This window comes from Neovison vison, chromosome 13 (assembly GCF_020171115.1).
Source record: "Neovison vison isolate M4711 chromosome 13, ASM_NN_V1, whole genome shotgun sequence".
In the NCBI taxonomy this organism is placed as follows: Eukaryota; Metazoa; Chordata; class Mammalia; order Carnivora; family Mustelidae; genus Neogale; species Neogale vison.
Window position 1 is genome coordinate 106441006 of NC_058103.1, and position 24093 is coordinate 106465098.

General features: G+C 53.7%; 1 protein-coding gene across 1 annotated transcript; it reads left to right on the top strand.

Annotated features, from left to right (window-relative positions):
• Positions 1-356: 356 nt before the first annotated feature.
• On the top strand, positions 357-22811 carry PLEKHO2 (pleckstrin homology domain containing O2). Its single transcript, XM_044229557.1, has 6 exons — positions 357-471; positions 6497-6646; positions 10918-11034; positions 15797-15901; positions 17427-17525; positions 19828-22811. The coding sequence occupies exons 1-6, from the start codon at positions 460-462 to the stop codon at positions 20836-20838; spliced, it is 1494 nt and encodes a 497-aa protein (XP_044085492.1). The 5' UTR covers positions 357-459; the 3' UTR covers positions 20839-22811.
• Positions 22812-24093: the final 1282 nt, after the last annotated feature.

Genomic DNA, 24093 nt, shown 5'->3' on the forward strand with positions numbered 1-24093 from the left:
TCCCTCCCGTCAGCCTCTGGCCGGAAGCCCCCTCCCCCTCCCTCCTCCCTGTCCCCCGCATCCTCTGTCCCCTCCCAGTCCCTCTTCCTCGGCGGGTCGGGGAAACCTCTCTCCGCCCTGTCCCTCCCCCTTCCTGCGTTCCGGCTCCTCCGTCCGGTCCCCAAACCAACGCCCGGCCCTGCCCAGGCTCCGCCCCCCAGCACCAGCCCCGCCCCCCCCCGTTTCCCGCCCCAGCCCCGGGCCTCCCAGCCCCGCTATTCCCTTCCCCGGGCCCCGCCCCTTGGCCCCCGGAAGCCTCTCCCCGCCCCCAACCCCGCCCCCCCGAAGTTTCTTGGGCCCCCGGCTGCCCGCGGGACAGAACGCAGAGAGCCGCCGCCCGGCCGGGTGTGGATGGAGGTGGCGAATCCCGCGCAGCGCGGGGAGTGAGCAGCGGAGCTGCGGGACCTCAGCGGACTCGCGATGGAGGAGGAGGTGAGGGCCGGGAAGGAGGCCGGGGCTGGGGTCTTTGAGACCCTCACTTTTGTTGGGGTCGCAGGCTCAGGCCCTTGTTCCAACCAGCCCCTCTCCCGCGGTACTCCCGACACCTAACCCCTACCCCACCCCCATCTCCCCAGGCAGCTGGAGCAGGGGCTAGGGTTCTGCGTCCCGCACTTCGCGGACTCCTTGGATATCTCGTCTTCTCTCACCAACTGTGGGCATCGCGTTGGTTATTGTTCCCATTGAATTGACGGAGAGACTGAGGCTCTGGTCAGTTAACGACTCGCTGAAAGTGGCTTGGGTTACTGGGCTCGAACGGGGTTATGGTTGACACCCCGTGCTGGCCAGGTCTGATCCGGAGGAGGTAGACTGCGGAGTTTGCGGGTTTCACAGTCCCTGTCTCAAGGAATCTTGAAGCCGTGACCGTGTCTGTTGGTCCCTTTATAAGTCCCTGTGATCCTCTTTCCCATACCCTCTTCCTTGCTCTGGAGTCAGGTCCACAGAAGGACTGATCCTGGCCACTGCCTTCCCCACCTCCTTGGGAGAGCCAACTCTCTGGCCAGCTGGGAGACTGGACCAGCAATGCCCCTTGAGCTTCCCTCTTCCACCTCAGGACCCTCTTGGTCTGGAGTAATCCAGGCACTCAGTGACCCCTACCCTTGACTTAACCTCAGCTCTCGCAGCAGCGCCATCATGGAAGCATACAGTGAGCACCTAATGTGTATCTGTGGAATGAATACTTTAGAGCCGGGATCTGCTGAGTCTCAAGGACTTTGCTTCTTGTCCCCTGAGGGGGTCTCAGCTTTTGCCCTTCCCAGCCCAAGGCAAGGGTAGGTGTCTGCCAGCATGGGTGGAGAGGAAAGATGAAACCTTCATTCTTGGGGCAACCCTGATCAGCTGGGGAGCCCTTGGTGGACCAGGCTGTCTGTGTCCGCATCAGTGTCTGGCTCCCTACTTCCTGGGGCCACAGTCTGTCGGGGTTTCCTCCAGGCCAGGCCCTGCATTTCTGTGGGATGGTAGATAAGTCACTTCCCCTCTCAGCCTGCATTTCCTCTTCTATAAAATATAGGGTTTGGCCTTCTCCCCCTGTGTTGTGTGATTGTGTCCCCTTCTCTCAGAGTGGGTGGAAGTAGGGGGCAAAGTCAGGCCACTATGATTTGCTGTGGTTTCTTGCTGACAGGGGTGGGGCTGCTCCTCCCCCACTCCAGGCCCCTGGTGTGAGGGTTGGACTGTCTGGTTGTGGCCCCTCCCCTTCTCCCAGAGGATGTGGGACAGGATTACTCCATCTCCTGATCTGCTCTGGCCCCCAATTAAGGGAAGTTCTCCTGGGGCCTCCTGGGCCGATGGTTTGTCTCGTGGCCAGCCCAGCCCTGCACTCCCTCTGGTTCTGAGTTTCTAGCATTGCTACTTACTGACTCCCAGATGCCAGGAGTCCCCCACATACCTGAGCCATCTAAGGTCTTGCCTACCTCCTCCCCACGCAGCCAGGGGCTCCCTATCTCCTTCTTCCTCTTAGGCATCCCTAATTCTTTTCCTCCCATTTCCTCTAATCATTTCTTTTTTCTGTAGGTCTCAGTGCCCATCGTTGTTTCTCTAAAACCTCTTAGATCATAGTCACCTGATCTTCCCCATAACCTCAGGCAGGCCTCATCACCCCACATGGCTGTTTTTAGCCCTCTGCCTAGCTCAGAGCTACCCTGTCCCAGCTACCCTGGTGCCAAGACCCCTTGGCTTCAGTGGCTTCCTCTGTGCAGTAGCTTGGTAGTCCTCATCAGTCTGAGGCTTAGTGATGAAGTGCAGGTATGGGCACTGGGCATTTGTCCGCTTTAGTTCTCAGGGCCTCAGTTTCCCCACCCATAAAATGAGGGAGGTGGGCCATCCACAAATGTGATTGATATACATGCAAAAGCTTTGAAAACTGCAGATATCATGGATATTGTTGCTGCCACTGGAGTAAGTTTAAAACCCCCAAACTGAGGCTTTCTTTCCTATCTCTGCCCTGGGGTCCTGCCACTCCCTGCTTCCCTCTCATAGTCATGCCTTTCCCTGGCTCAGCTTCTAGTGGCTCCAGGCTGCCTATTTGCCCATATCCATCTAGACAGGCAGGGCAGTCCTGTCCCAGCCCTGGTTTTGTGACCTTGAGCTAATCTCTTGCCCTTTCTGGGCTATAATTTCTCATTCAATAGTGAAGGGGTTGAATATAGGGTCTTTGATACCCTTTGTGTCCTTCCTTCTCTTCTGGGTCAAGGTGTATGTCTCTTTCTTTTCTCACTCCTACTAAAACCTTAGCTTCTCCAAGGGCTTCCCACACTCACCCCAAGCCCTTACCCCACCAGAGAACTAGGGCTGAGGTATCCCTCGGGGTAGGTCCTGTGTTCTCTCAAAAGCGGGGAATGCCCTCCCCACCCCCAGATTGAGGACCTTCCCTGCACAAGGTCTATGTTACCCTCATCACACTGGAAGCTTCCTCCAGGCAGAGTCTGTGCTTCCTCTCTGGTTACCGTGTCCCACCTTCTGACACAGTGGGTTCTTAGCAGGGTTTGGTCAGCACATCACTGGGTTTAGGCAAAGGGCAAGGGCAAAGATCATAAGCTCCCTGTGATGTGAGGTGCCAGCAAGGTTCCTTCTACTCGTCTCTACCATGGCCTGTGTTGTGGTTTTCCACCTGTTTCCTTCTGTGTACAGGGTTAGGGTGCCCTGGCATCCTTTTCTTTTCTTAAAGGAATAACCCAGAGTGCCTCGCATCTTAGGGGTGCCTCAGGAGTTGCTCACAGTGGGTAGGGGAGGGTCTGAGTGAGAATGGGTGGGAAGAGAGGGTGAAACAGGAAGAACAGTGGTCAGCTGATCAATAAGAGGCGAGGAGGCCGAGAAACTGGGCTGAGCAAGACAAAACCTCCCCTGTGAGCCCTGCCAAGGGGAGGGGCCATTTATTAAAACTTACTGGGGCATAGCCAGGCCCCCTGGTGGGAGTGTCCGAGGGGCAGGGTGGAGGGTGGCAGGCAAGCACGACTCTGGCCTCCAGCCAGGCCTCCCTTTTGGGAGCCTCTTGCTGAGGCTGATTCTAGACAAGAAGACCCTTCCCTGGGCTTTGGTTTGTGCCACCTCCAGCCCCTCAGTTCTCACTCCCCCTGTCCCTAAAGTGACTTCTTGCCTCAATCCCATCCTGTTCCCACCCATTCCCGAAGGCCCTGGACTTGCTTCTTTAGCTGACTCAGTCATGGTGTTCACTGAGCTCTGCTCTATCTACTACACCCTGAGAGGACAGCAGTTAAGGCACAAGTGTCTAGTTTCGCCCCTTGGGAGCTTCCAGCTGACAGGAAGTTTTCACATGTCAGATAGCGGGTGAGGCAGGCAGGGGAGGTCACAGAGGGAGAGAACTTAGAAAGGGGTGTGCGATCCCATGGGGTGGTGGATGGGCCCCTGAAAAGCAGGAGGCAAGCTTGGAACTCAGCAGTGGGAGACCAGGCAGAAGCTTCGTGTTCTGCAGTCCCTACTGCTTCATTTGAGAGAGACTGAGAGTCTGCAGTCCTAGGAAGTGGACAATAGTGCTGCAGTTGCTATGGAGGGGTGTGAAAGATGGGGTGGGGTTTCCCATCTCCTACTTCTTCCCTTCTAGCCCTGGGCCTGCGCCAGCCTGCAGGACTCACTGAGGGAGATGAGGCTCCTGCTGGTCATGTAGCTAGTGGGGACTGAACACAGGGTCTCTGGTGTTGGGGTTGGTGCATGATTGGATGTGAAAGGGTCAAAGGGTGCCGAAGTCCCCTCTTTCCCTGGTCAGGGTGGGTTGCTCTTAACTGGCCTTGAAGCAAGTCTCCCACTTCCACATTCCTCCATCCAGAAAGATCATTTGGGACCATCTCACTTCCCCATTCTTCTTGCCTTCTACAAGTTAGGGAGAGATGATGAGGGGCACCCTACATTCCTGGAGCTCCTGGGGTACTGAAGCCCAGCAGCTAAGCCCAGAAGGGCCTCTCCTAAATTCTGAACCAGGTCCAGGGAAAGTGTCCCTGAGAGCCAGAGGGGATGCCATTGACAACAATGACAATGAAAGCTACCATTTCCTAAGTTTAGGGTGTTCTAGGCACTACTTTATATGCCATATCTTTATTCAGCAAACATTTATTGAGCATCTACTGAATGTCAGATGCTGTCTAGGCACTGGGGATATGGCAGTAAACAAAGCAAAAATCCTTGCCCTCGTGGAGTTAAAATCCTAGCAACTTCTGGTGTATCTCCATTTCACAGATGAAGAAACTAAGACTTGGAGAGGTTAAGTGGCTTGCCTCGGGTCTGTGTGACTTGGGCTTCAAAGCTGACTCTCAACCACCAGAGTGGTTCACAGGGGTGGGGCCACAGTGAGAACCAGGCTGGAGCTCCCCTGGCATGATAGAGAGCAAGGAGGCAGTGCCCTGCCCAGCCCCTGACAGCTCAGCACACTTCTGCCCAGGCTTGTCCTTCCAAAAGAAGCTGTGGCCACAGGGTATCCCTGGGGAGAGTTATGCTCCTTTTAACTGGGGCCCCTTTTTTGAACTTTATGTAAATTATAAAGTAGTCAAATTTAGTCAGTGCTAATTTCCTTCTAGCATCCTCTAGATTCGACACCTCTTGACCTTCCCTCTTTTACCCTCCCCTTCACACTCACTGCTGTGGGCACCAGTCACCGAAGCAAAGTGGTTAGCAAATTTTGGTGTATTTTTATTTTTCTTTCACAGATATTTTTTGAGCACCCATTATGTGTAAAGAAACAGGGCTGGGTGCTGGGGACCAGAGGTAAATATGACCCCATCTGATAGGCATGCACCTGACGGCCGGCCACCTAAGCAGATAATCAAGGGCCATGAGATGTCAGCAGCTAGCCTAGAGGCCCCAGAGTGGCTGCCCCTGTCCGAGGGGAAGACTCAAGTTTACCTCCTGTACCAGCCTGTGGTTGAAGGCAGAGTCCTTGGAGCCCTTACCAGACGGATGGCCACCCCCAAGTCCTGGCCTATGGTGGTGCTAAGAGCAGAGGACCTCCTGCTTTGGGGCAGGAGGTGGGGCCTGCAGAATGGATACTCTTGAAGGGCAGGGGTGGAGAGGCAGATGACCACCACCTGCCTGCTTCCTCCCGTCCTTCCACTCCTGCCTGAATGTCCTCTCCCCTGGCACGCCTTCCTGGGCCACCGAGACCTCAGCGAGGTCCCCCACCATCCTCTCTTACTCCCCTCTTCTGGATGCTGCCTTCACTGTAGCCTTCATAGCATTTCATGCTTGTTAATGTATTTGTGTCTCATGTTTGTTCGACTCCTTCTTCCCTGCATTGCCAGCTCTGTGAGGACAGAGATGCATTATTTTTACTCTTCTCTGCTTACGTCAGCACCCGTGACGTTGTAGGTGCTCAGTGTAGTGTCTGTTGACTGGTTGAATGAATCCAGGAGAGGCAGAGGGGTGGAGCTGGAAAAACATGGGGTCAGAGACCTGGTTTGAATTCTGGATTTGTCCCTCCCACTGAGTGACTCTGGCAAGTCATCTCTCTGAGCTTCAGTTTGCCTGTGCCTTGTGGATAACGATGCTACCACCCCAGAGAGTAGTTAATATAGGTTAAGTGGGATGATGTGTGTAAAACATAATCTGATGCCTTAGTACTGAGGTGCCTGTTGCAATTATTGTTGTTGCTACTGTTCTTTTTAAGATTTTAGTTATTTGAGAGAGAGAGAACACGGACAAGCAGAGGGACGGGCAGAGGGAGAGGGAGAAACAGGCTATCCACTGAGCAGGGAGCCCCACGCGGGGCTCGATCCCAGGACCCTGAGATCATGACCTGAGCTGAAGGCAGACGTTTAACCGACTGAACCGCCCAGGTGCCCCTATTCCCGTTTCTCCTGACATTGGACTAAGGGTATCTGCCTTGGGGTTTGTGGGAAAACTCATGTGGGATGGTATGAGGAGGTACCCAACAGAGGGACACATCCCTCTTGCGGCCAGTGGACAGTGTGGCCCCACGGCAGCAGCCCTCATGGCATGTCTTGGTGCTATCTTACAGGGTGTGAAGGAAGGGGGCGAGAAGCCTCGGGGAGCACGGAGGGCAGACAAGGCTGGCTGGATCAAGAAGAGCAGTGGTGGCCTCCTGGGGCTTTGGAAAGACCGGTATCTTCTCCTCTGCCAGGCCCAGCTGCTGGTCTACGAGAATGAGGTAAAGACCCCCCCTGGCCCTGTGGTTGGGGGTGCTGGGAGTGGGGGGCAAAGGGATGGCAGCCCAGGCCAGCTGGAGGATCCCAGAACTGGCACTTGAACACCTGCTTCACTCTTGACGTGCTGTATAACTGGATTTGGTTTGAGACCTGACTCCTTGGAGTGCCTGATCTTCTCTGGGTCACTGTGGTGTGGGGACAGTACCTCTAGGTACAAGTCTAGGGCTCCTGGATTAGGGGCTTGTTGAAGGGACCTGTGTGTCTCCTCACTGTGCGTCTATACTGTAACTTCTTGTCATTGGGCTAGATGCCACATAAGTGAATGTTCCAGAAAGCTAAAGCTTGTTCCATTCAGCAATGAGCATAGAAATAACATTTTGCACTCATGCTTGTTGTGGGGCTCTTCGTATCTCCCATATGAGGCTCGTAGTAGTCCCATGAGAGTGTCATTATGTCCCAGAGGAAGACACTGAAGCCCTAGGGGCCCAGTGAATGGTCAGCATCTCAGTGAATGAAGGAATTGGGACCCAGAATAAATCCAGTGCTCCTTCCACTCATAGATTCTGGCAAGTAAACTCTAAAGCTTATTTTTGGTGGAAATCGGCTAAACTATGTTAAGTATTCTCTACCTTCTTCAACAGAAGGTATTGGACTAAAAGTGAGTCTTTCCGTGGTAGCTCCAAGTCACTTATTATTAGACTAGTCCATCCTGCCAGACCATACTTTTCAGCTTTTCTTTTTGCTTTAACGTCAAGCCCCAGTTGCCACTTCTGCCGTCCGTGTGCCTCTCATCGTCCTCACAGCTGCCCACGTCAGGCTTGTGCCCCCTCCCATCTCAGCAGGCTCGGAACTTGAACAACCAAGGATGTTAAAATTCTGTGTTAAGTAAGAGTCGATAAAGCTGTGGGTGAAGATCTGAGGAGGAAAGGTGGCTTTTACTTGTAGATGTCGTTTGTGTCCTGGGATAGATGCCATTGGAAGGCCCATCCACGGAAGATGGGCTATCCCTGCGTGCCTTTGACAGATGGAATACGTGGGGCAGAACTGGCTTGGAGGCAGAGGAAGAGGGATCCTGCCTGTCTCCCACCGTCCTTTCTCAGCATCCCTCAGGTTATCTTGGCAAAGTCCGAACTGTCCCAGGCCAAGAAAGGTTGTCCCAGGCAACCAGATCTAACAGTTTAGAGAACTGCCTCTGTGAAGCACCTGGCCTTTCCTGCCCGAGTCCCTGGGCTCATGGAGTTGGGGTGTCAGAAGCAGTTGGAGGAGGACAAGGGAATGAAATGTGCAGACAGTCCCCCAGATGTTCTATACTGCTGCTGTTACCAAATTAGGATGTGTTGTAGCTGCAGCAGGGGGATATTTTTATAAATAAAGGCAGTTGTCACAGCTTCCTTCGGTCCCAGCTGCCATAGGAGTTGAAGACAAACCCCCAAGCTGTCAGCCTGTCAATCTGTGCCAGACTTGTCCTGGGCACCCTCTCCACATCTGGCCACAACTGGGAAGTGGGAAGGATTTCACATCCCATAAACATGAAACCTCTAAATCAGGCTTAAAAGTCACTATTAAAAACCTCCGTGCAATTTCAAGAACTTCGCACTTGGGGGGTAGGGAAGGTTGGCCCAGGAGCAGGAATTGAGAAATGCTTATGAGTTCAATTCCTCTTTCTGATGTCAGGAACTAGGCGAGTGCAAATGGCTCTTGGCTGTTTCTTTACTGTCAGTGAGGCTGACATTCCAAAAATGCTGCCCCCACCCAGTTGCCTGCTGGTTTATCCGTTTTTCTGAGCTGCAGAAGGGCCAGATGATTCAGCGTTTGGGGTAGAGAGGAGACCCAGGTCAGGAAACCCTGGCAAGAGCCGGGTGGTGGGGATGGACTGACTTTTTGTTCCCAGACAGAGGAGGGTGTGTTTGGGCCTGTAGTTGTCCAATGGAGGGAGGCCTGTGCACATGGGCAGGTGAGCTGCTCTTTCTGGGACCAGGCATCCTTCCCCAGGCAGCTTCTTTCCCTGGATGCAGGTAGGAGGGGACCTGCTAGACCAGAGTCTCACCCTGTGTCAGGCATTCAGTCCAGCAAACTAATCCAATATGTGTCCCTCTTGTGGGCGGCCTTTCATAGGGTGCTGTAGAGGTAACCAGACACATATGTACCCCAGGGTAGACAGAGATGCCCAGCAGGGAGTTAGGACTGCTCTTCCCCATGGCAGGGTGGCCCTAGCGCCTCATATAGTGCCTGTGCCTGGCAGGAGCTCTGTGGATGAGAGACCTCAGAAGAGGGAGAGCACCAGGGCTCAGGTGTGGGGGTGTGGCAGGAGGCTTCCTGGAGCAGGTGGATATTACTAGCCCTGTGTGGAGTAGAGGAACTTGGAAAGGCTTGGAAACTAGGGGTTGGAAAGAGATGCTTAGAAGCGAAAATGAAAAAAGACACTTAACTGAACTTGGATGGGAAAGATCTGGTCACCCTGGCCATCTGTCTGTTCCCCTTCCCCAGACAGCCCAAACAGAGAGCAGGTCAGTGGTTATCGCCCTTGGCTATACAGTCATCTCTTGAAAAATACAGATGCCTGGGCTCCAACCCGCAGAGGTCCTGATGAAATTGGTCTGAGATGTTGCCTGGGCATTGGGGTTTTTAAAGCTCCCAGGTGCTATTGCGGTTGAGAAGCTCTGGTGTAGAGCAGAGGTTCTCAAACTTTTGCATACAGCAGAATCACCTGAAGTGCTTGTTAGTCGTCAGACTGTTAGGCCCATTCTTCTGTGGTTATGATTCAGTGGGGATGAGGCCTGAGAATTTGCATTTCTAACTAGTTCTCAGGTGATGCCACTGCTGGGCCACGTGCCTCACTTGGAGGACCACTGAGACTCAGTGACCTATTGCTAAGGTATTGATCACCAAGCCTCTGACTGTGGCTGGAAGGAGTGGTGTGCTAGAAACAGCTCTGACTGGGAGGCAGGAGGTAGCTTTGTGTTTGGCCCTGCCCCTTACATTTGTGTCTGTTCCCATTGGGCAAATCAGTTGCCTGCAGTCCTCATTCTCTTCCTGTATATAGTGAGGCAAATACTGGGGCTGTAAGCGTTCATGAAGATTGGGAGGCTGAGGAGAATCAAGGAAGCAAAAGTGCCTGCTAAGTGTTAGGGCTTCTTAACATATACAGATGATCATGGAGGGAAATCAGGGCATTTCCTCTGCAGACAGTTGAGTCACTGCCTCTCAGATATTCCACCAAAACCTGCAGAGCACCAAGGCGGTCCCTGGTGGGTGCTCTTGCTGGCTCTCTGAGTGATGTCCAAGGAAAAACATGTCCTTAACTTGTTGGCCAGCCTCTTGGGCAGCTCTCCCCTCCAGCCCCCACCTCCAGGGTTTGCTTCTTCTTCCCCGGATGCTCAAGGGTGAGAATGCAACACACTGAGGAGTTGTTCCAGCTGGGTCTCCCCTGGAAGAGGAACTGACCACCCCTGGGTGGGGAGCTAATCCCAGGCAGCTTGCATCAAAGGCACCTGGTAGGTGGAGCCCCCCGTGGAGAAAAATACACCAGTGCCAGGGCTGGTGGGCAGGAGTGCAGCCCAGCCAGTGTCCAGGGGTGGCCTAGAAGAGGCTGCCCACTATCTTTTTAGTGATGAGGCTTCAGGGTGGCAGGTTCGTGGGGGCATTGCTTTTGAAGGAACTCTTGCCCTCTCCATTGTGCAGGCCATGGAAAGTGGCCTCCCCGCCTAGCCAGGGGTCAGCGGAGGAAGACACCAAGTGGGGAAGTCAGTTCAGGATCATTGTGGTAAAGGCAGGGTGTGCAGCTCAAATGTGCCTAGTTCACATTTCCCTCTGTGGCTCTGCCTGGAAGGCTTTTTCTTTTTTTTTCTTTTTTCTCATTTTGTGACATCCTGTTCCCTCTTCTAGGCTATCTCTTCCACAGTTCTCTGTGTGGCCTCTGGGCCTGCATGGACCCCCAGGTGTCCTTTCCAAAGTCTCTCCAGCTTCTGCTGTCTCCTCCTTTGGCCTTAGGCATTTGAGTCAGCCCTGCTGCCCACCTCCGGCCTGGGTGCCCTGGATCTCATGTGGATGCTGAGCCTTGAGGGCACCCTTCCAGTCAGCACGGGTGGAACACTACCTACTTGCTGGGGTCCAAATACCACATCTTGGTGATTGACTGGCAGCCCAAGGTTGCCTTTTGACCGCGTGATGCCCTCACTGAGTGGGATCAGGGTCTGAGGTGGAGCCTCGGTGTTTGAGGGTCTGGATGTGTCTGGCTCTCATCGATTCATGTCTTCTCTACCTCCCTCCCTAGGATGAGCAGAAGTGTGTGGAGATAGTGGAGCTGGGCAGCTACGAGAAGTGCCAGGACCTTCGTGCCCTCCTCAAGCGGAAACACCGCTTTATCCTACAGCGATCCCCGGGGAACAAGGTAGGGCTATGCCCACTGCTGTCTGACCTCCCTCCAGGCCAGGGTATGTTTGGGAAGATCACCCCTGGAAGGCTCTCTAAGGCAGGCCAGGCCCCTGGATATAGCCTCTGGAGGGTCTCTGCAGTGTGGCTGAGGCTCAGACCCAGGGTCTGCCACAGGTTGGACCTTTTACTCATTTTGGCCCGGAGTCTCCCCAGCCCCTGGTTGATGCATTTAGGACACTTCTGAGATACCTGATCCCCTCTCCCCTTCCAGGCTCTGGGGCCTCCTTCCCAGGCTGTAGTTGGGAGGTGGGGCCCTTGGCCTGCTCCCACACCCTAGACACATGAGGCTCAGAGCTGAGACAGGAAAACTGGGGAATGAGGCCTTCAGCTCACCAGGCCTGCAGTACGCTGATGCTGTCTGGGGCAGAGGGGAGGCTGTGACCTCCGCTTCATCTCTGGCCTTCGTGGGTGGGCCACCCCTCCTGCTCCATCCTGGACTCAGTGCTCAGAGACCTGCAGCCCCCCACCTTCCCTCCCTTTGCACTTTCTGTTTCTTGGCTAAAGCTGGAGAAGGTCTCTTGCCTGGGTGGTTCTTCCCCTGGGACGCGCTGTGTGTGCAGATGAGGTTTTCTGTTTGCACCACATTTCTCTGGCAGGGAGTCTGGGTGGGTGTTGATGCATGGTATAGTTTCACAGATGTCAGGAGGGAGTTCACATCTGAGGCTGGCGTGTACAGCACCTCTCCAGCTTGCGCCCATCTGCAGCTGGGCCACGCCTCACCCCAACCCCTGCACGTCATACAGAGCCTCACAGAGCGAGGCTGAGTCACAGAGGCTGGGGGTTGGGAGCATCTGGTCTGGGTCTGCTGGAGGCCATTCTGTTCTCCCCCAGCTTTAAGGGCCAGGAGCCTAAGTCCTCTGATCCCCAGGGCTCTAGGCCCTGGAGGAGGCTGTGATGTGTTACTCACTAACCCTTTGTCCAGCTCCAAGGCGGGTGGGACACAGAGGCATCTGTGGAGCTCTGGTAATTGGGGTATGAGTCCAGGTTTATGGTGCTGTGATAGTTCATGGGGCTGGACCCTGGTTTCACTTGACATCTGCTGCTTAGGGCTCTTAGGAAAAGGAGAACCGTATTTTGGTCTTTCAGTCCTGTTAGGCCTCTCCCTGTTCTAGAGACCTACTTTTCTCTCTGAGCAGGCATTGTTGAGTGTGAGTGACATGCAGAGCACGCTATGTGTGGAGGGTTGTGTGTGTGTGTATCTCTTTATATGCAGGTGAGTGTTCACCTGACCATGGGTCTGTCTGGGTCTTTGTATGTCTCTGAGTGAGCTTCTGTGGATGTGGGGGGCTAGGGCTGTGTTTGTCTGTCCTCTGCCAGTGCTGTTGTGTGGGCCGCCTCCTTTACCCAGCTTTAACAATCAGCTGATGGTGGGCTTAGGCGGGTTGGGTCCAGCTCAGGGTGGCCCATCACCTTCAGAGGGGCCTGTTTGTGCAGCTGCATTCTTAGCTGCTTTGGCCAACACCCTGCTTTCCACCCGCAATCCTGTTAAGAGTTCAGGTTGGCTGTAGGTGACTCTGGGAACAGGATGATAAGTCGGGGAGATGGGGCTATGGAGCAAGTAGTGGGGGCTGCAGGATGGTGGGAGGACATACATCTGGTTCCACTCCCCTGGCTCTCACCACCTGAGGAACTACAGAGAGCAGGGCTCTCCAGAAATCAGATAGTGCACCGCCCAGAGCACCATGTCCCCCGCGTCCTCTCACCCTCCTTTTCCTATCGCCCTGGGTGTTCCCCATCCTCGGTGAGGCCGCCGGCTGGCTGGGGAGGTCACATGACCCTGGCAGTCTGGTCCTGAGGCTGCCTTTTTTTCCCCCTCTAATCAAATAAACAAAGACTCCAGTGTCTTGCATGTCCCTCTCCCCCTGCCTCCCATCCCCACGCCCTTGCCATGAGGTCACAGGCAGACGCTGCCAGGAAGCAGGGTGGCCTCGCTGGGCCTTGCTGCCCTGCTGGTCTCGGCCAGCTTGGCCCGTTCCTCTATCCTGCTGCCTGTCTCCCCCTCCCACTCTTTTCCTCCCTGTCATTTTGTCCTCCCCCCTTTCCCAGGTCATGTAGGCCTATTCTGTGGCCAGTCTTATTAGCTGTGAAACTCCTAGCAGCTCCTGTGGCCCTGGGGCTTCTTGGAAGCACTTGAGAAGGACCTGTGCAGCCTGTGGCTCTTTGGGACACAGGGCCAGGGGTGGGGCCGGAGGAATAACTTCTTGGTATTCCAGTTGTGCCCATTCTGGCCCCCCTTGCGGGATGCCTGACTCATAGAGCCAGGATAACAAGGTTCTTCAGAGTGGGACTGGGTCCGATTTAACCACGTATTCCGTCTCCCAGGGGATCCCTTGGGCTAGTGTGTAGGTCTTCCTACGGCCTTCTCCCTCACGGAGGAGAAGAGAACAGAGGCTGACCCCCTGCTAACCCCCAAGCCTTTTTCACGTGGGCTGGCTGGTGGGGAAGGACTGCAGCTTGGGTTGGGCACAGTGGTTCTGATCTTGTCTCACTGAGGCCTTGAGTAGTGCACAGGCCTGTGCATTGTGGGTTGGTGGGACTAGAACACTTTTAGCTTGACTCCCAGGCCAGTGCTCTTTCTCTGCCCTGCTCTTGCTCCATCTGTGGCTGAGTTCAAATATATGCCTCTGCAGTTCTCCGGCATGCCAAATTCTGCACTATGCAGGCGCCCCACCATCTCTGGGCCTGCGAGGAGGAGGAGCAGTTGGGCTCCAAGGGGCTGGCCCTGGACCACCTTTCTGACAGCCCCTGTCACAGGGTTGGGTGGGCCTTTGCAGAGCCTGGATGTAGCCACTGTCCCTCCCTGAGCCCCCTGCAGCCCTGATGGCTAGGCTAAGAGGCAGTTGCCAAGGTGCCCTGGGGTTTCTGACTTAACTGCAGATCTGCTGCCAGGATCGAATTTACCCTGGTCATGCAAATGAGCATTTGGCTGTGCCTGGCATGGGGAGGTGGGTGGGACCCAGGGCCCTGCATGAGAAGGAGGTGGCAGCCAGGAGGAAGTTATATAATGAGGATGCTGCGGGGGCCAGGGGGACTGTGCTGTTACATAACTTAGAGGGTGGCGGGAGGGAAGGCGCTATCTAACACCAGGGTGGGGGATGGGCAGGCTGGCAGCCTTCCTGACCAAGAACTAGGGCATCTTGAGGTCAGAGTGGGCAGTGGCCCAAAAACGGGGCAAGGGAAGGAACTGTGGGTCAGCTCATTCATTTATTGGCTCATTCATTCAGTAACTGTTTACTGAATACCTACTGTGTGCAGGGCCGTGGCTTTAGTCATGTTTAATTTCCTCAGCATTGCTTTGGGGCAGGCATGACCCCTTTATCCAGATTAGGAAACTGGGACTGTTTCGTCAGAAGGCAGGCAGTGGTGATAATTCCTGTTATTGAGCACTCTGTGCGGAGCTCCTGATTCAACACCTGAGATACACAGTTGATCTTTACAGCTCCATAAGGCGGGTTTTGGCGGTCTTGACCTTTTATAGATGAGGGAACTGAGGCTTAAGGTCAGCCAGCTGTAGGTGGTATTCTGTCCAATTCAGAGGCCCTAGGGTGCAAAGAGGCCCCTTAGTGTATGTGGCTTTGCTACTTTTATATTTCCTGTCTGACCTTGGAGCCAGACAGGGAGGGGGCTCTCTGAGCTGCCCTCTGATGCTTCTTTTTTCCCAAGATTTAAATTTCTTTTTTTAAGTAATCTCTACACCATTGTGGGGCTCAAACTCACAACCGTGAGGGACACCTGGGTGGCTCAGGCAGTTAGGCATTTGCCTTTGGCTCAGGTCATAATCCCAGGGTCCTGGGATTGAGTTCCATATCCGGCTCCTTGCTTAGCGGGGAGCCTGCTTCTCTCTCTGCCTGCTCCTCCCTTTGCTTGTGGACACACACACACACACTCTCTCAAATAAATAAATAAAATCCTAAAAAAATAAAATAAATAAAATCCTAAAAAAACAACAACCACCACCAACACCTCACAACCCTGAGATCAAGAGCCTCATGCTCCACTAACTGAGCCAGCCAGGTGTCTCTCTGATTCTAATATATGAGCTGGGAGCTCCTGCCTGAAATGAAAAGGGACCCCTGGGGTGGGGTGGGGTGGATTCAGGAGACATGGGATTACTTTAGGTCACCGTGGCCAAGTCCCATCCCATCTGTAAGCTTCTGTTTCCTTATCTGTACAAAGAGGGGATTGGAATTGAACCCCGGTGCCCTTTCTCTTGTATAATCTATGATTTAAGGGCAGAAAGGAGACCCTGGGACTTTTTCACTTGGCCAGGGCTGAACTGGGGGGCCCCTGGGGAGCTGCATGTGGCCCTGGTTCCAGGGGGTCTTCACTGATGGATACCCTTCATACCTGTCACCTCTGTTACTATACTCAGCCTGGTGTGGAGGAACATCAGGACAATTCCTACTTTATGGAAAAAACAGGCAGCTGGTCTGGGGAACTTAAAGGGAGTAAGACCTGATGTTGGCTCTTTCCACAGGACAAGGTGGATTCCAATCTAGATCTCTGACAGCATCATGCTGAGAACCGAGTCCCTTCTCTGCTGGATCTGTGCCCCACCCCCAAAGCCCCATGTCAGACCTGTTATGCGGGTCATTTCAGTTTGCTCCTGGCCAGCTGTGCCAGGGCAGACTTTGGGATCTGGGATGGGAGGCTTGTTAAGACCCCAAATATAAATTCTGTTAAACGTCTGCCATCTACTCCATCCATGCTCCCTGCAGGTCAGCGACATCAAATTTCAAGCAACCAGTGGGGAGGAGAAGGAATCCTGGATCAAAGCCCTCAATGAAGGGATCAACCGAGGCAAGAACAAGGTTTTTGATGAGGTGCGATATGGTCCTGTGGATGACTCTATGTCCTCTTTCCCACCATGTGTGATCTCAGAGAGGATTCTGCCTGCCCCACCTCAGACAACCTCTTGATTATGTCATTGCTGCAAACACTGGACATCTGCTATTGTTACCTCACTTAATACTCACAACATCTCTAGAGTAGTGTACCCATTTTAAGGATGAAGAAACTGAGGTGTCAATAAATTAGGTAATTTGTTTTAAATTAAAAAGTGAGTAAGTGATAGAGTAGAATTTAACTAGTGGCAGCCCTGCAGCCTTTCCAACCCAGCCTTAGCTGAAAACAGCTGGTGGGCCCAGCCCGGAGAGGTCTTGAGGGGGCTGAGCTGAGAGCTTTCAGTCAAGTCTAGGCCAGGCTGGCTCTGGCCTTGGGCCTCCCCATCTGTCGGCAATGACCAGCCAGTCCCCCGAACTGGAGTGTGATCTGTGGCAACAGTGGCTATGATCAGGCTTTCAGTAGGCAGGGTATCCCATGGGCCCAGATCTCCTAGGGAGGATTTGTCTTTGACATCATGGATTCACAGCTATTTGGGTTAAAATGGACCTGGGGGCCACCTAAACTGAGCCCTTGGATTGCAGAAGACTAAGACCTGAGGGAAGGGATCTTCCCAGGCAAGTCCCTCTTAACACCTAGGTCTCCTGATCCACAGCCATGACTCCTATGTCATGTTTTATGAGACTCCATTATGCTTAGCTCTTTACTAGCTGGAGAAAATATCCCCATTTCGTGGGTGAGGGGTGATGGGACATATAGATGTTGGGGGCCACCGAAACAGCTGTCTGTCAGCCCACAGACTTGGAGCAGTCAGGAACAGACTGTTCACCCTGGCCCCCCACCCAGGGTGGGACTGACCTTGAGCCTGACTTAAGGGTTAAAGAATCTTAGCCACATTCCCCATCAAGGACAAGCTGCACTGGGGTTTAGAGTCTGGATTTCCCATGCAAATCTTACTTACTCTGGCTTCCCAGCTATTTCTGACTGTCTTTCCTTACCATCAGAGAGGATATGCTATCCTCTAGACACCCTAGCCTAAAGGGGCAGAGGCCCTGCTCTTTCCTGGGCTTTTTACTTTTCCAAGGACCTGGGAAAGTGACAGGGACCATTTTCTGGAAGCCAGGCACCAGGGGATCATGGGCCGTCTTCCTGCTCCCCCAGCTGAGCACAACAGTAGCCTCAGGGTACTCCAAGGGCTCAGTTTAGGTGGCCCCCAGGTCCATTTTACAGCCTTGCAGTAAACTGAAGGGCAAGGGCTGGTAGCCCAGATCCAGGCAGGAAGACTGAGGCAGAGAGGAAGAGCCTCCAACTGCTGAGAGATGACAAATGCAGTGTAGCAACAGGAAGAAAAGCAAAGTCCAGACACAGGGAGATGCCTCAAAGAGAGGGCCAGTGGTGAGGCCCTGCCCTTTAAAGGGAAGATGATGGTATAGACCCTGCCTCTGAGATGGGCCTGGGCATTTCTTCCTCTCCCCGCGGGGCACTGACCTTATTCCTTCTTCTCAGGTGAAAGTGGACAAGAGCTGTGCACTGGAGCACGTGACACGGGACCGGGTGCGTGGGGGCCAGCGGCGCCGGCCACCTACAAGAGTCCACCTGAAGGAGGTAAGACTTTGCCCCCAGCTTAGGTCGGAGGTCAGTTGAGCCGGGGATCCCAGCTCCTTAAGGTGGCAGCCAAGCTCGGGCCACCTTTTTACCTGAGGACTCTTGGAGTTGGGGCTTCCTGAGTGCAGGGTGTCTGTGTGTGGAAGCTTGTGTGCCATATGTGCTTGGGGAGGAGAGATGCCTGCTTTGTTTGTTGAGTCTACATACTGGCCTTATCCAGAGTCGGTACCTGAGGGAAACTGAGATCCTGAGGCTAGGCCCTGCCTCTCAGAGCTCAGCTTCCACCTGGAGAAAAGACCTGCCTGCAGACTCCTCCAAGCAGAGTTGTGTCTAACTTCTGTACAGAGGAGGGCTCTGAGAGATGGGAGGGCTCTCCAAGCAGGAGAGACCATGGAGGGCCCACTGGTACTTGAGCCAACCCTTGAAGGATAGGAAAGGTTTCAGTTGGCAGACTTGATGTGAGGGAGCCCCCTGCCCAAGGGAATGACCTGAGCTGAGGTAGGAGAGTTTGGGGTATTCTGAGTTCTTCTGATGGGTTGATGAGTTTGGGGAGGTGGGTTGAGGGTAGGAAATTGTAGAGGCCTTGAATGCTGGAGCTGGGAATAGAATGCACTGGAGGGTACATTCCAGAGATCAGTTGAGGCCCAGGGTGCAGTGGGCTGGGCTGACGGAGGGAAAGGCAAGGAGCCAAGAAAAGGGAGAGGTGGGCCCTCCAGACCCCAGGAGGGGATGAAAAGAGAGGCCATAATGGGAGAGACACTGCGAAGCAGGAGCCATCTGGGCTTGCCACTGAATACAGGGTTAGGGGAGGCAGACCAGACAGAGGGGAGGGTGGTCCACAGGTGGACCCAAGCCTGCCAACTGGGTGAATGGATGCCCTGGGAATAGAGAATCTGGAAGAAGTTATAGGCAGGGTGAGGGTTGTGTTACAGGCAGTGTTGCTTATGGGGGTGGATGTTGGGGGGAAAGATTTTGGAGGCCAGGAAAAACCCTCAGCAAATGCTACATTTGGGGAGTGGGACCAGGTAGTAGATAGCCAAGGAAGAGGAAGCCAGAGAGGCAAATGGCAGTCCAGAGAGAAAGAAGGACACAGGACATGGGGGTTATAAGCCAGGTTGTGGCAGCCACAAATCACAAAGGCAGGACTGGGGAAAGGGGCAGGTGGTGACATTTACTGCATAAATTTTCTCAGAAGAGGAGTTGGCTTAGGTTTGTCAAGGGGAACAGGGCTGGGGGTGCCAGAGGGAAAGGGACCATGGTAGGGAGGAGAAAGAAGGGAAGGGGCCAAGGTCATTGGAGAGTTTGTTTCTGAAATGAGACAGCCTGTTCATGCCTGTCAGTTGAGAGAATAAAGCCTGCAGAAGGAAAGACTGACATAGCCAGAGAGAAAGGAAATGCCTGAGGGGGTGGGCTAGGTGTTAGGGGAGGGCTGGTCTTGGAGGGAGAGACCCTCTGAGAAGAATTCAGGGAGGGACTTATGTCCCAGTGACTGAGTGAGCGTATGTGTGGGCCAGATCACCTGTGTGCATGGTAAAAGAGAGTGGGGGTCCCAGCCAAGACCCCCACCACGAGGGACCCTGGGAGAGGCCTCCTGCCCAGCACTGCTCCAGGGCCTCTGAGGCTCCCTGGGAGGGTCTCCATCACCGGGGGGCTGCTGGGTGTCCCTGTGGGTTCCTAGGGCAAGGTGAGGGGGCAGCTGCTTCCTTGGTGCAGCTGTCCTCCTGTGGTGGTCAGCTGTGGTTTGGGACTACATCTGACGACATGAGGAGAGTAGGCACTGGCTGCAGAAATCTGGGCTGGAGGGCTGGCTGTGAGGCTGGCAGACGAGAGAGCAGTCTCCAGGGAGGGGAAGCAGAAATGAGTGGGCTCGAGACAACTCAGAAGACCATGTTTGAGTCCTGGTCCCATTGCCCCGCTGAGTGAATGGTTGCACAGACGGGATCCTCCCGAGGCCAGACATCCAGAAAGAGATCAGAAACAGAGCTGGAACCATGTCCCCTAATGCCCAGGCCAATACAGTTGCCTCTATAAAGCAGTCTCTTTCACAGGCTGGGGCACCAAGAGGACTAGGCTCTGACTTCCTGGCTTGTGATTCCAAAACAGGGAATTCTGTGCAAGTGAGGGAGAGGAGAGGATTCATTGAGAATCAATTTAGCTTCTAATCATGTGGCCTTGGAAGCAGAGAGTGGGGGCTGGGGACCTGGGCAGCCTGGATGGGAGGGCTTGAGTACCCTTATGGGTGGACACATCTGACCCAAATGCCAGTTACCCAAGATGACACCCATATACTGTCCCCTACCAGGTAGCCAACGCAGCTTCTGATGGGCTTTTGCGCCTGGACCTCGAAGTTCCAGATAGTGGGCCACCGGTGTTTGCCCCCAGCAATGATGTCAGTGCAGCCCAGCCCCGGGAGATACTCAAGCCCCCTATGCCTCCTACCAAGCCTTCCCCAGCACCTGAAACGACCAGCCTTGGTGACAGCATGGAGACCCCTGCTGGGGAGGGAGCCCCATCCCCTGTCTCAGCAAGCTCTGAGTCCCACCCTGGGAGCCAAGAGGACTCAGAGACTCCAGAGCAGGACAGTGGCTCTGAGCAGCCCCCCAACAGGGTTCTGCCAGACAAACTGAAAGTGAGCTGGGAGAACGCCAACCCCAAGGATCCCCCTGACTTTGAGAGTACAGAAATCCAGGTTCCCTGCTCTGAGACTCCTGAAGCTGTGCCCAAGGAGGGTGGGAAGCCCCCTACACCTCCACCCAAGATCTTATCAGAGAAACTGAGAGCTTCCGTGAGTAGGATGGAGGCTTCTGGGCCAGCCCAGAGTCCGGAGGCCTCTGAGACCTCTGCCCCAGACCCAGCAGAGATTTCGGTGAATGGCATGGATGACAGTCCCAAGCCCATCAAGCCACCCCAGGCCTCAGGCATCTCAGAAACGACACCAGAGGATGCAACAACATCCACAGCACTGCCCCGCTGGGACCTGCCACCTCATTTCCATCCCCGCTGTTCTTCCTTGGGGGACCTCCTTGGGGAAGGCCCGCGGCGCCCACGGCAACCTGGAGAACGGCTGTATCGGGCCCAGCTGGAGGTGAAGGTGGCCTCAGAACAGACAGAGAAGCTGCTGAACAAGGTGCTGGACAGTGAGCCGACCCCCGTAAGTGCTGAGACATTGCTCAGCCAGGCTGTGGAGCAGCTGAGGCAGGCCACCCAAGTCCTGCAGGAAATCAGAGATCTGGACGAGCTGAGCCAGGAAGCACCTGGGCTAAAGGAGAAGCGGAAGGAGCTGGTGACCATCTACAGGAGAAGTGCACCCTAGGGCCTGCTGGGCCAGGGCACGGTCCCTCCTAGTCTGCCCAGTCCATCACTGCCCAACCCTGCCAAAAAACATGCTTCTGCTCAGGCTGCAGAAGGGCCATTAGGCATGTTGGGGGCATGGCCAGGACCTGCAGATTCCTGGCATCCTTCCCACCCTGCTCTGGACAGTGGGGCCAGGTGCCACCCAGGGCCACTATCTGGCCCAGCCTCTAGGCTCTGGGCTTGGGCTGGGAGCACACACTTGGTTGCTTGCATGGTTGTTCTGAACTGCCCCAGGGCTTTAGCATGGCACTTGGGGTTTCTGGGGGTGACATCATCTCTGCTTCCCACCCCTAGTAGTTTACATTCCTGACTTCTGAATAGAGCACAGCTGAGCCCCCCTGCAGTTCCCATGTCCACATGTTCCCGGGCAGAGAGCCTTATGGCAGAGGCAGCTCCGAGCAGTAAGCAACCCTCCCCACACACCTACTATAAGTAGCTGCCAAGGCCTTGGGTCCAAGCTCTAGGTTCTTCCCTCAGCTGAGTGAGACCTGGAATCCAGCTAGGGCCTGTGCCAGCAGGTGGGAGGCAGCTGTGTGAGAATGCCATTGGATGTGTGGCTCCTTTCTGGGCTTGTTTCCCATTCTGCAGGCCTTCCCCTATGGTGAGCTATGATTGGAGGATTCCAGGGTGGAGGACAAACTCAAGGGTCTCCTAGTCTAGTCTCTATCCCTGAACCAGCCTGTATCCAGCCTTGCACATTCCTGTAGAGGGGAGCCTGAGAATGGCTCTGAAGTCAACATCAGAAAATCCTGTATATACTTCATTATAAATCAACCTTCAGAAGAGAAGCCACCTCCATTTCCGTGCCTCCCCAGATGGGATTTATATCTGGGTCTCTGGTTCCACCTCAACCGAAACAGGTCCAATATCCCAGTCATTTGTTTGAATGCTGATGGGGGTATGCTGGGGCCTGAAATAACTTCCCTTTTCCCTGTTCCCCCCACCCCTCTGGCTCAGGCCCCATATGGACTGCTCCTCCTGAACTTCCTTGTGGAACGGGCATTTTCTTCTGTCCCTTTCCTGGTCCATGCTTGCCTGGGCCTCTCTCTCTTTGTCCCACCTCCCTCCCCCAACACCCCCCCCCCCACAGTTGTCCCTGGCTCTGGGGATCCATCCAGTCCCTGTGTAGGTGCAGAGCCCCCCAAGGGCCACAACCGCTCTCCCTGGGGCCTGTGGGAGTGGGAGCAGCTTCTGACAGGTCTGCTCAGGGGGTTTCTGCATATGCACTTTTATTTACTGAAAAAGGAGAAGGGAGGGTCATAGCTGCATGCCCTGGCCTTTCTGTCCACTGCCCCATCACCAGTCGTGCCCACTGAGACCTGCCAGTGCAGGTCAATGCCTTCTTTACTGTACTTCTACTTTGTTCTTGAGGATAATGGCCAGGGATCAAGAAGGGCAGATGTCTACTCTGCAGCCTGTCCTAGGCAGGGTGGAGGTGAACAGCAATGTCCTGACTCAAGAGGCCCCACTGGTCTCCTCAAACTACACTCCATGGACAAAACTGGGTTCCCATGCTGCCTGTCCGTCTGCCTTCAGTAGGAGAGCAAGGATGTTATCATGTGCCCATGTCACATGGCCCCCTGCAGTCTTCTCTTGGGGAACAGCTTTCCCCCCACCAGCAGCCTGGGCTGGGGCTTTAGCCAAGTCACCTGTTTCCAGGGACTAGAGCCTCAGTTTCCTCCTCTGTTAAGTGACCAGATTAAGCAAGTAGCTCTGGGGCCATCTCAGTGACCTAAGGCCATTGGTTCCTATGGAGTCCCCATGCCATGGTGGCCTGGGCCCCAAAGGGAAAGCTAGCTTCAATGGGAAGGGTAGAAGGTTGGGGAATACACAGGAGCTGCCTTGCCTGCCTCCTTGAGGAGGATGGCATTCCATGTCTTCTGTCATGAAGCGCCTTTCTTGAAGTTTGGCAATAAATCCCTTTTTATGGAACTTCTCTGCCGCAAGCCTGTTTGTTAGTCTGGGGATGAGCTCTAGGGCTGGCCTCAAGGAAGCAGAGGGTAGGCGGGGGTTGGTCAGTGACATCACCAGTCTTTTAAGTTTCATTCTAGGGCTCCCTTCCCATAGGCTGGGCCCCATCTTTGCTGAACTCAGCCAGGCCCTCCAATTTTACCTCCTCCCCACCCCCACATACACTGTTTCTATAGCTGGGAGCTAAGTGTCATAAAGAACACTTGAATTTTTAGAGACTATTTGGAAATTATTTCAAACAAAATTTGCAAGAATAAGAACAGTACAAAGAAAACCCATGTGTTATCAGACCCATTGGTTTATCTTTTGAGTGCTTTCTGTCTTTAACATACATATTTTTTCTGAATCACTGAGGAATTCATTTTCATCGTCCCTTATCTCTAAATACTTCAGTGAGCATTTCCTAAGTATATTCTTTCATGTAACCATAATACAGTTATCAACTTCAGAAAATTTAACATTGGTGTACTTATTATTGTTCTTATTCCAGTTTTGTCATTTGACCCAATAATCTCATTTATATTTTTCCTTCAGTATAGGCTTAAGTATTGCATACATGTCTCTCTAGTCCCCTTTAATCTGAAATGTTTCCACAGACTTTGTGGCTCTGATGTGGAGACATTTGAAGAATACAGCCCTTCCTCCACCTCCCCTTTGTTTAAAAAACGATCTATTTATTTATTTTAGAGAAAGAAGGAAAGAGAGAATCTCAGGCAGACTCTCCACTGAGCACAGAGTCCAATGGAGGGCTTGATCCCACCACCCCGACATCATGACCGAAGCCAAAAATCAAGAGTTGGGCACTCAACCGACTTACCACCCAGGCGCCCGCCCCCAGCTTTTTATTAGAACATCCCTCACTTGGGGTTTGTCACTGTGAGGTTTCCCCATAATTAGACTGAGGTTATGGATTCTCAGCAAGAAAACTGCATAGGTGACAGCAGGTCCTTCTCAGAGCATTACATCTAGAGACATACGACCTTCATTCATCCCTCATTGGTGATGTCAATTTTGATCTCCTGGTCAAGGTGTCTGATATTTCTATTGTATAATTATTTTTTTCTCTTGCAGCTAATAAACAATCTGGGAGATATTTTAAGACCGCACGAATATGTTGCACTTCATCAAAATTTCCCTGTAGATTTAGTATTCATTGATGATTCTTGCCTGACAGATGTTTCCTATGATGGTTCAAAATTATTCCAGTTGTTACTTGGCCCTCAGAGCCTGTCCAGGTTAGGGG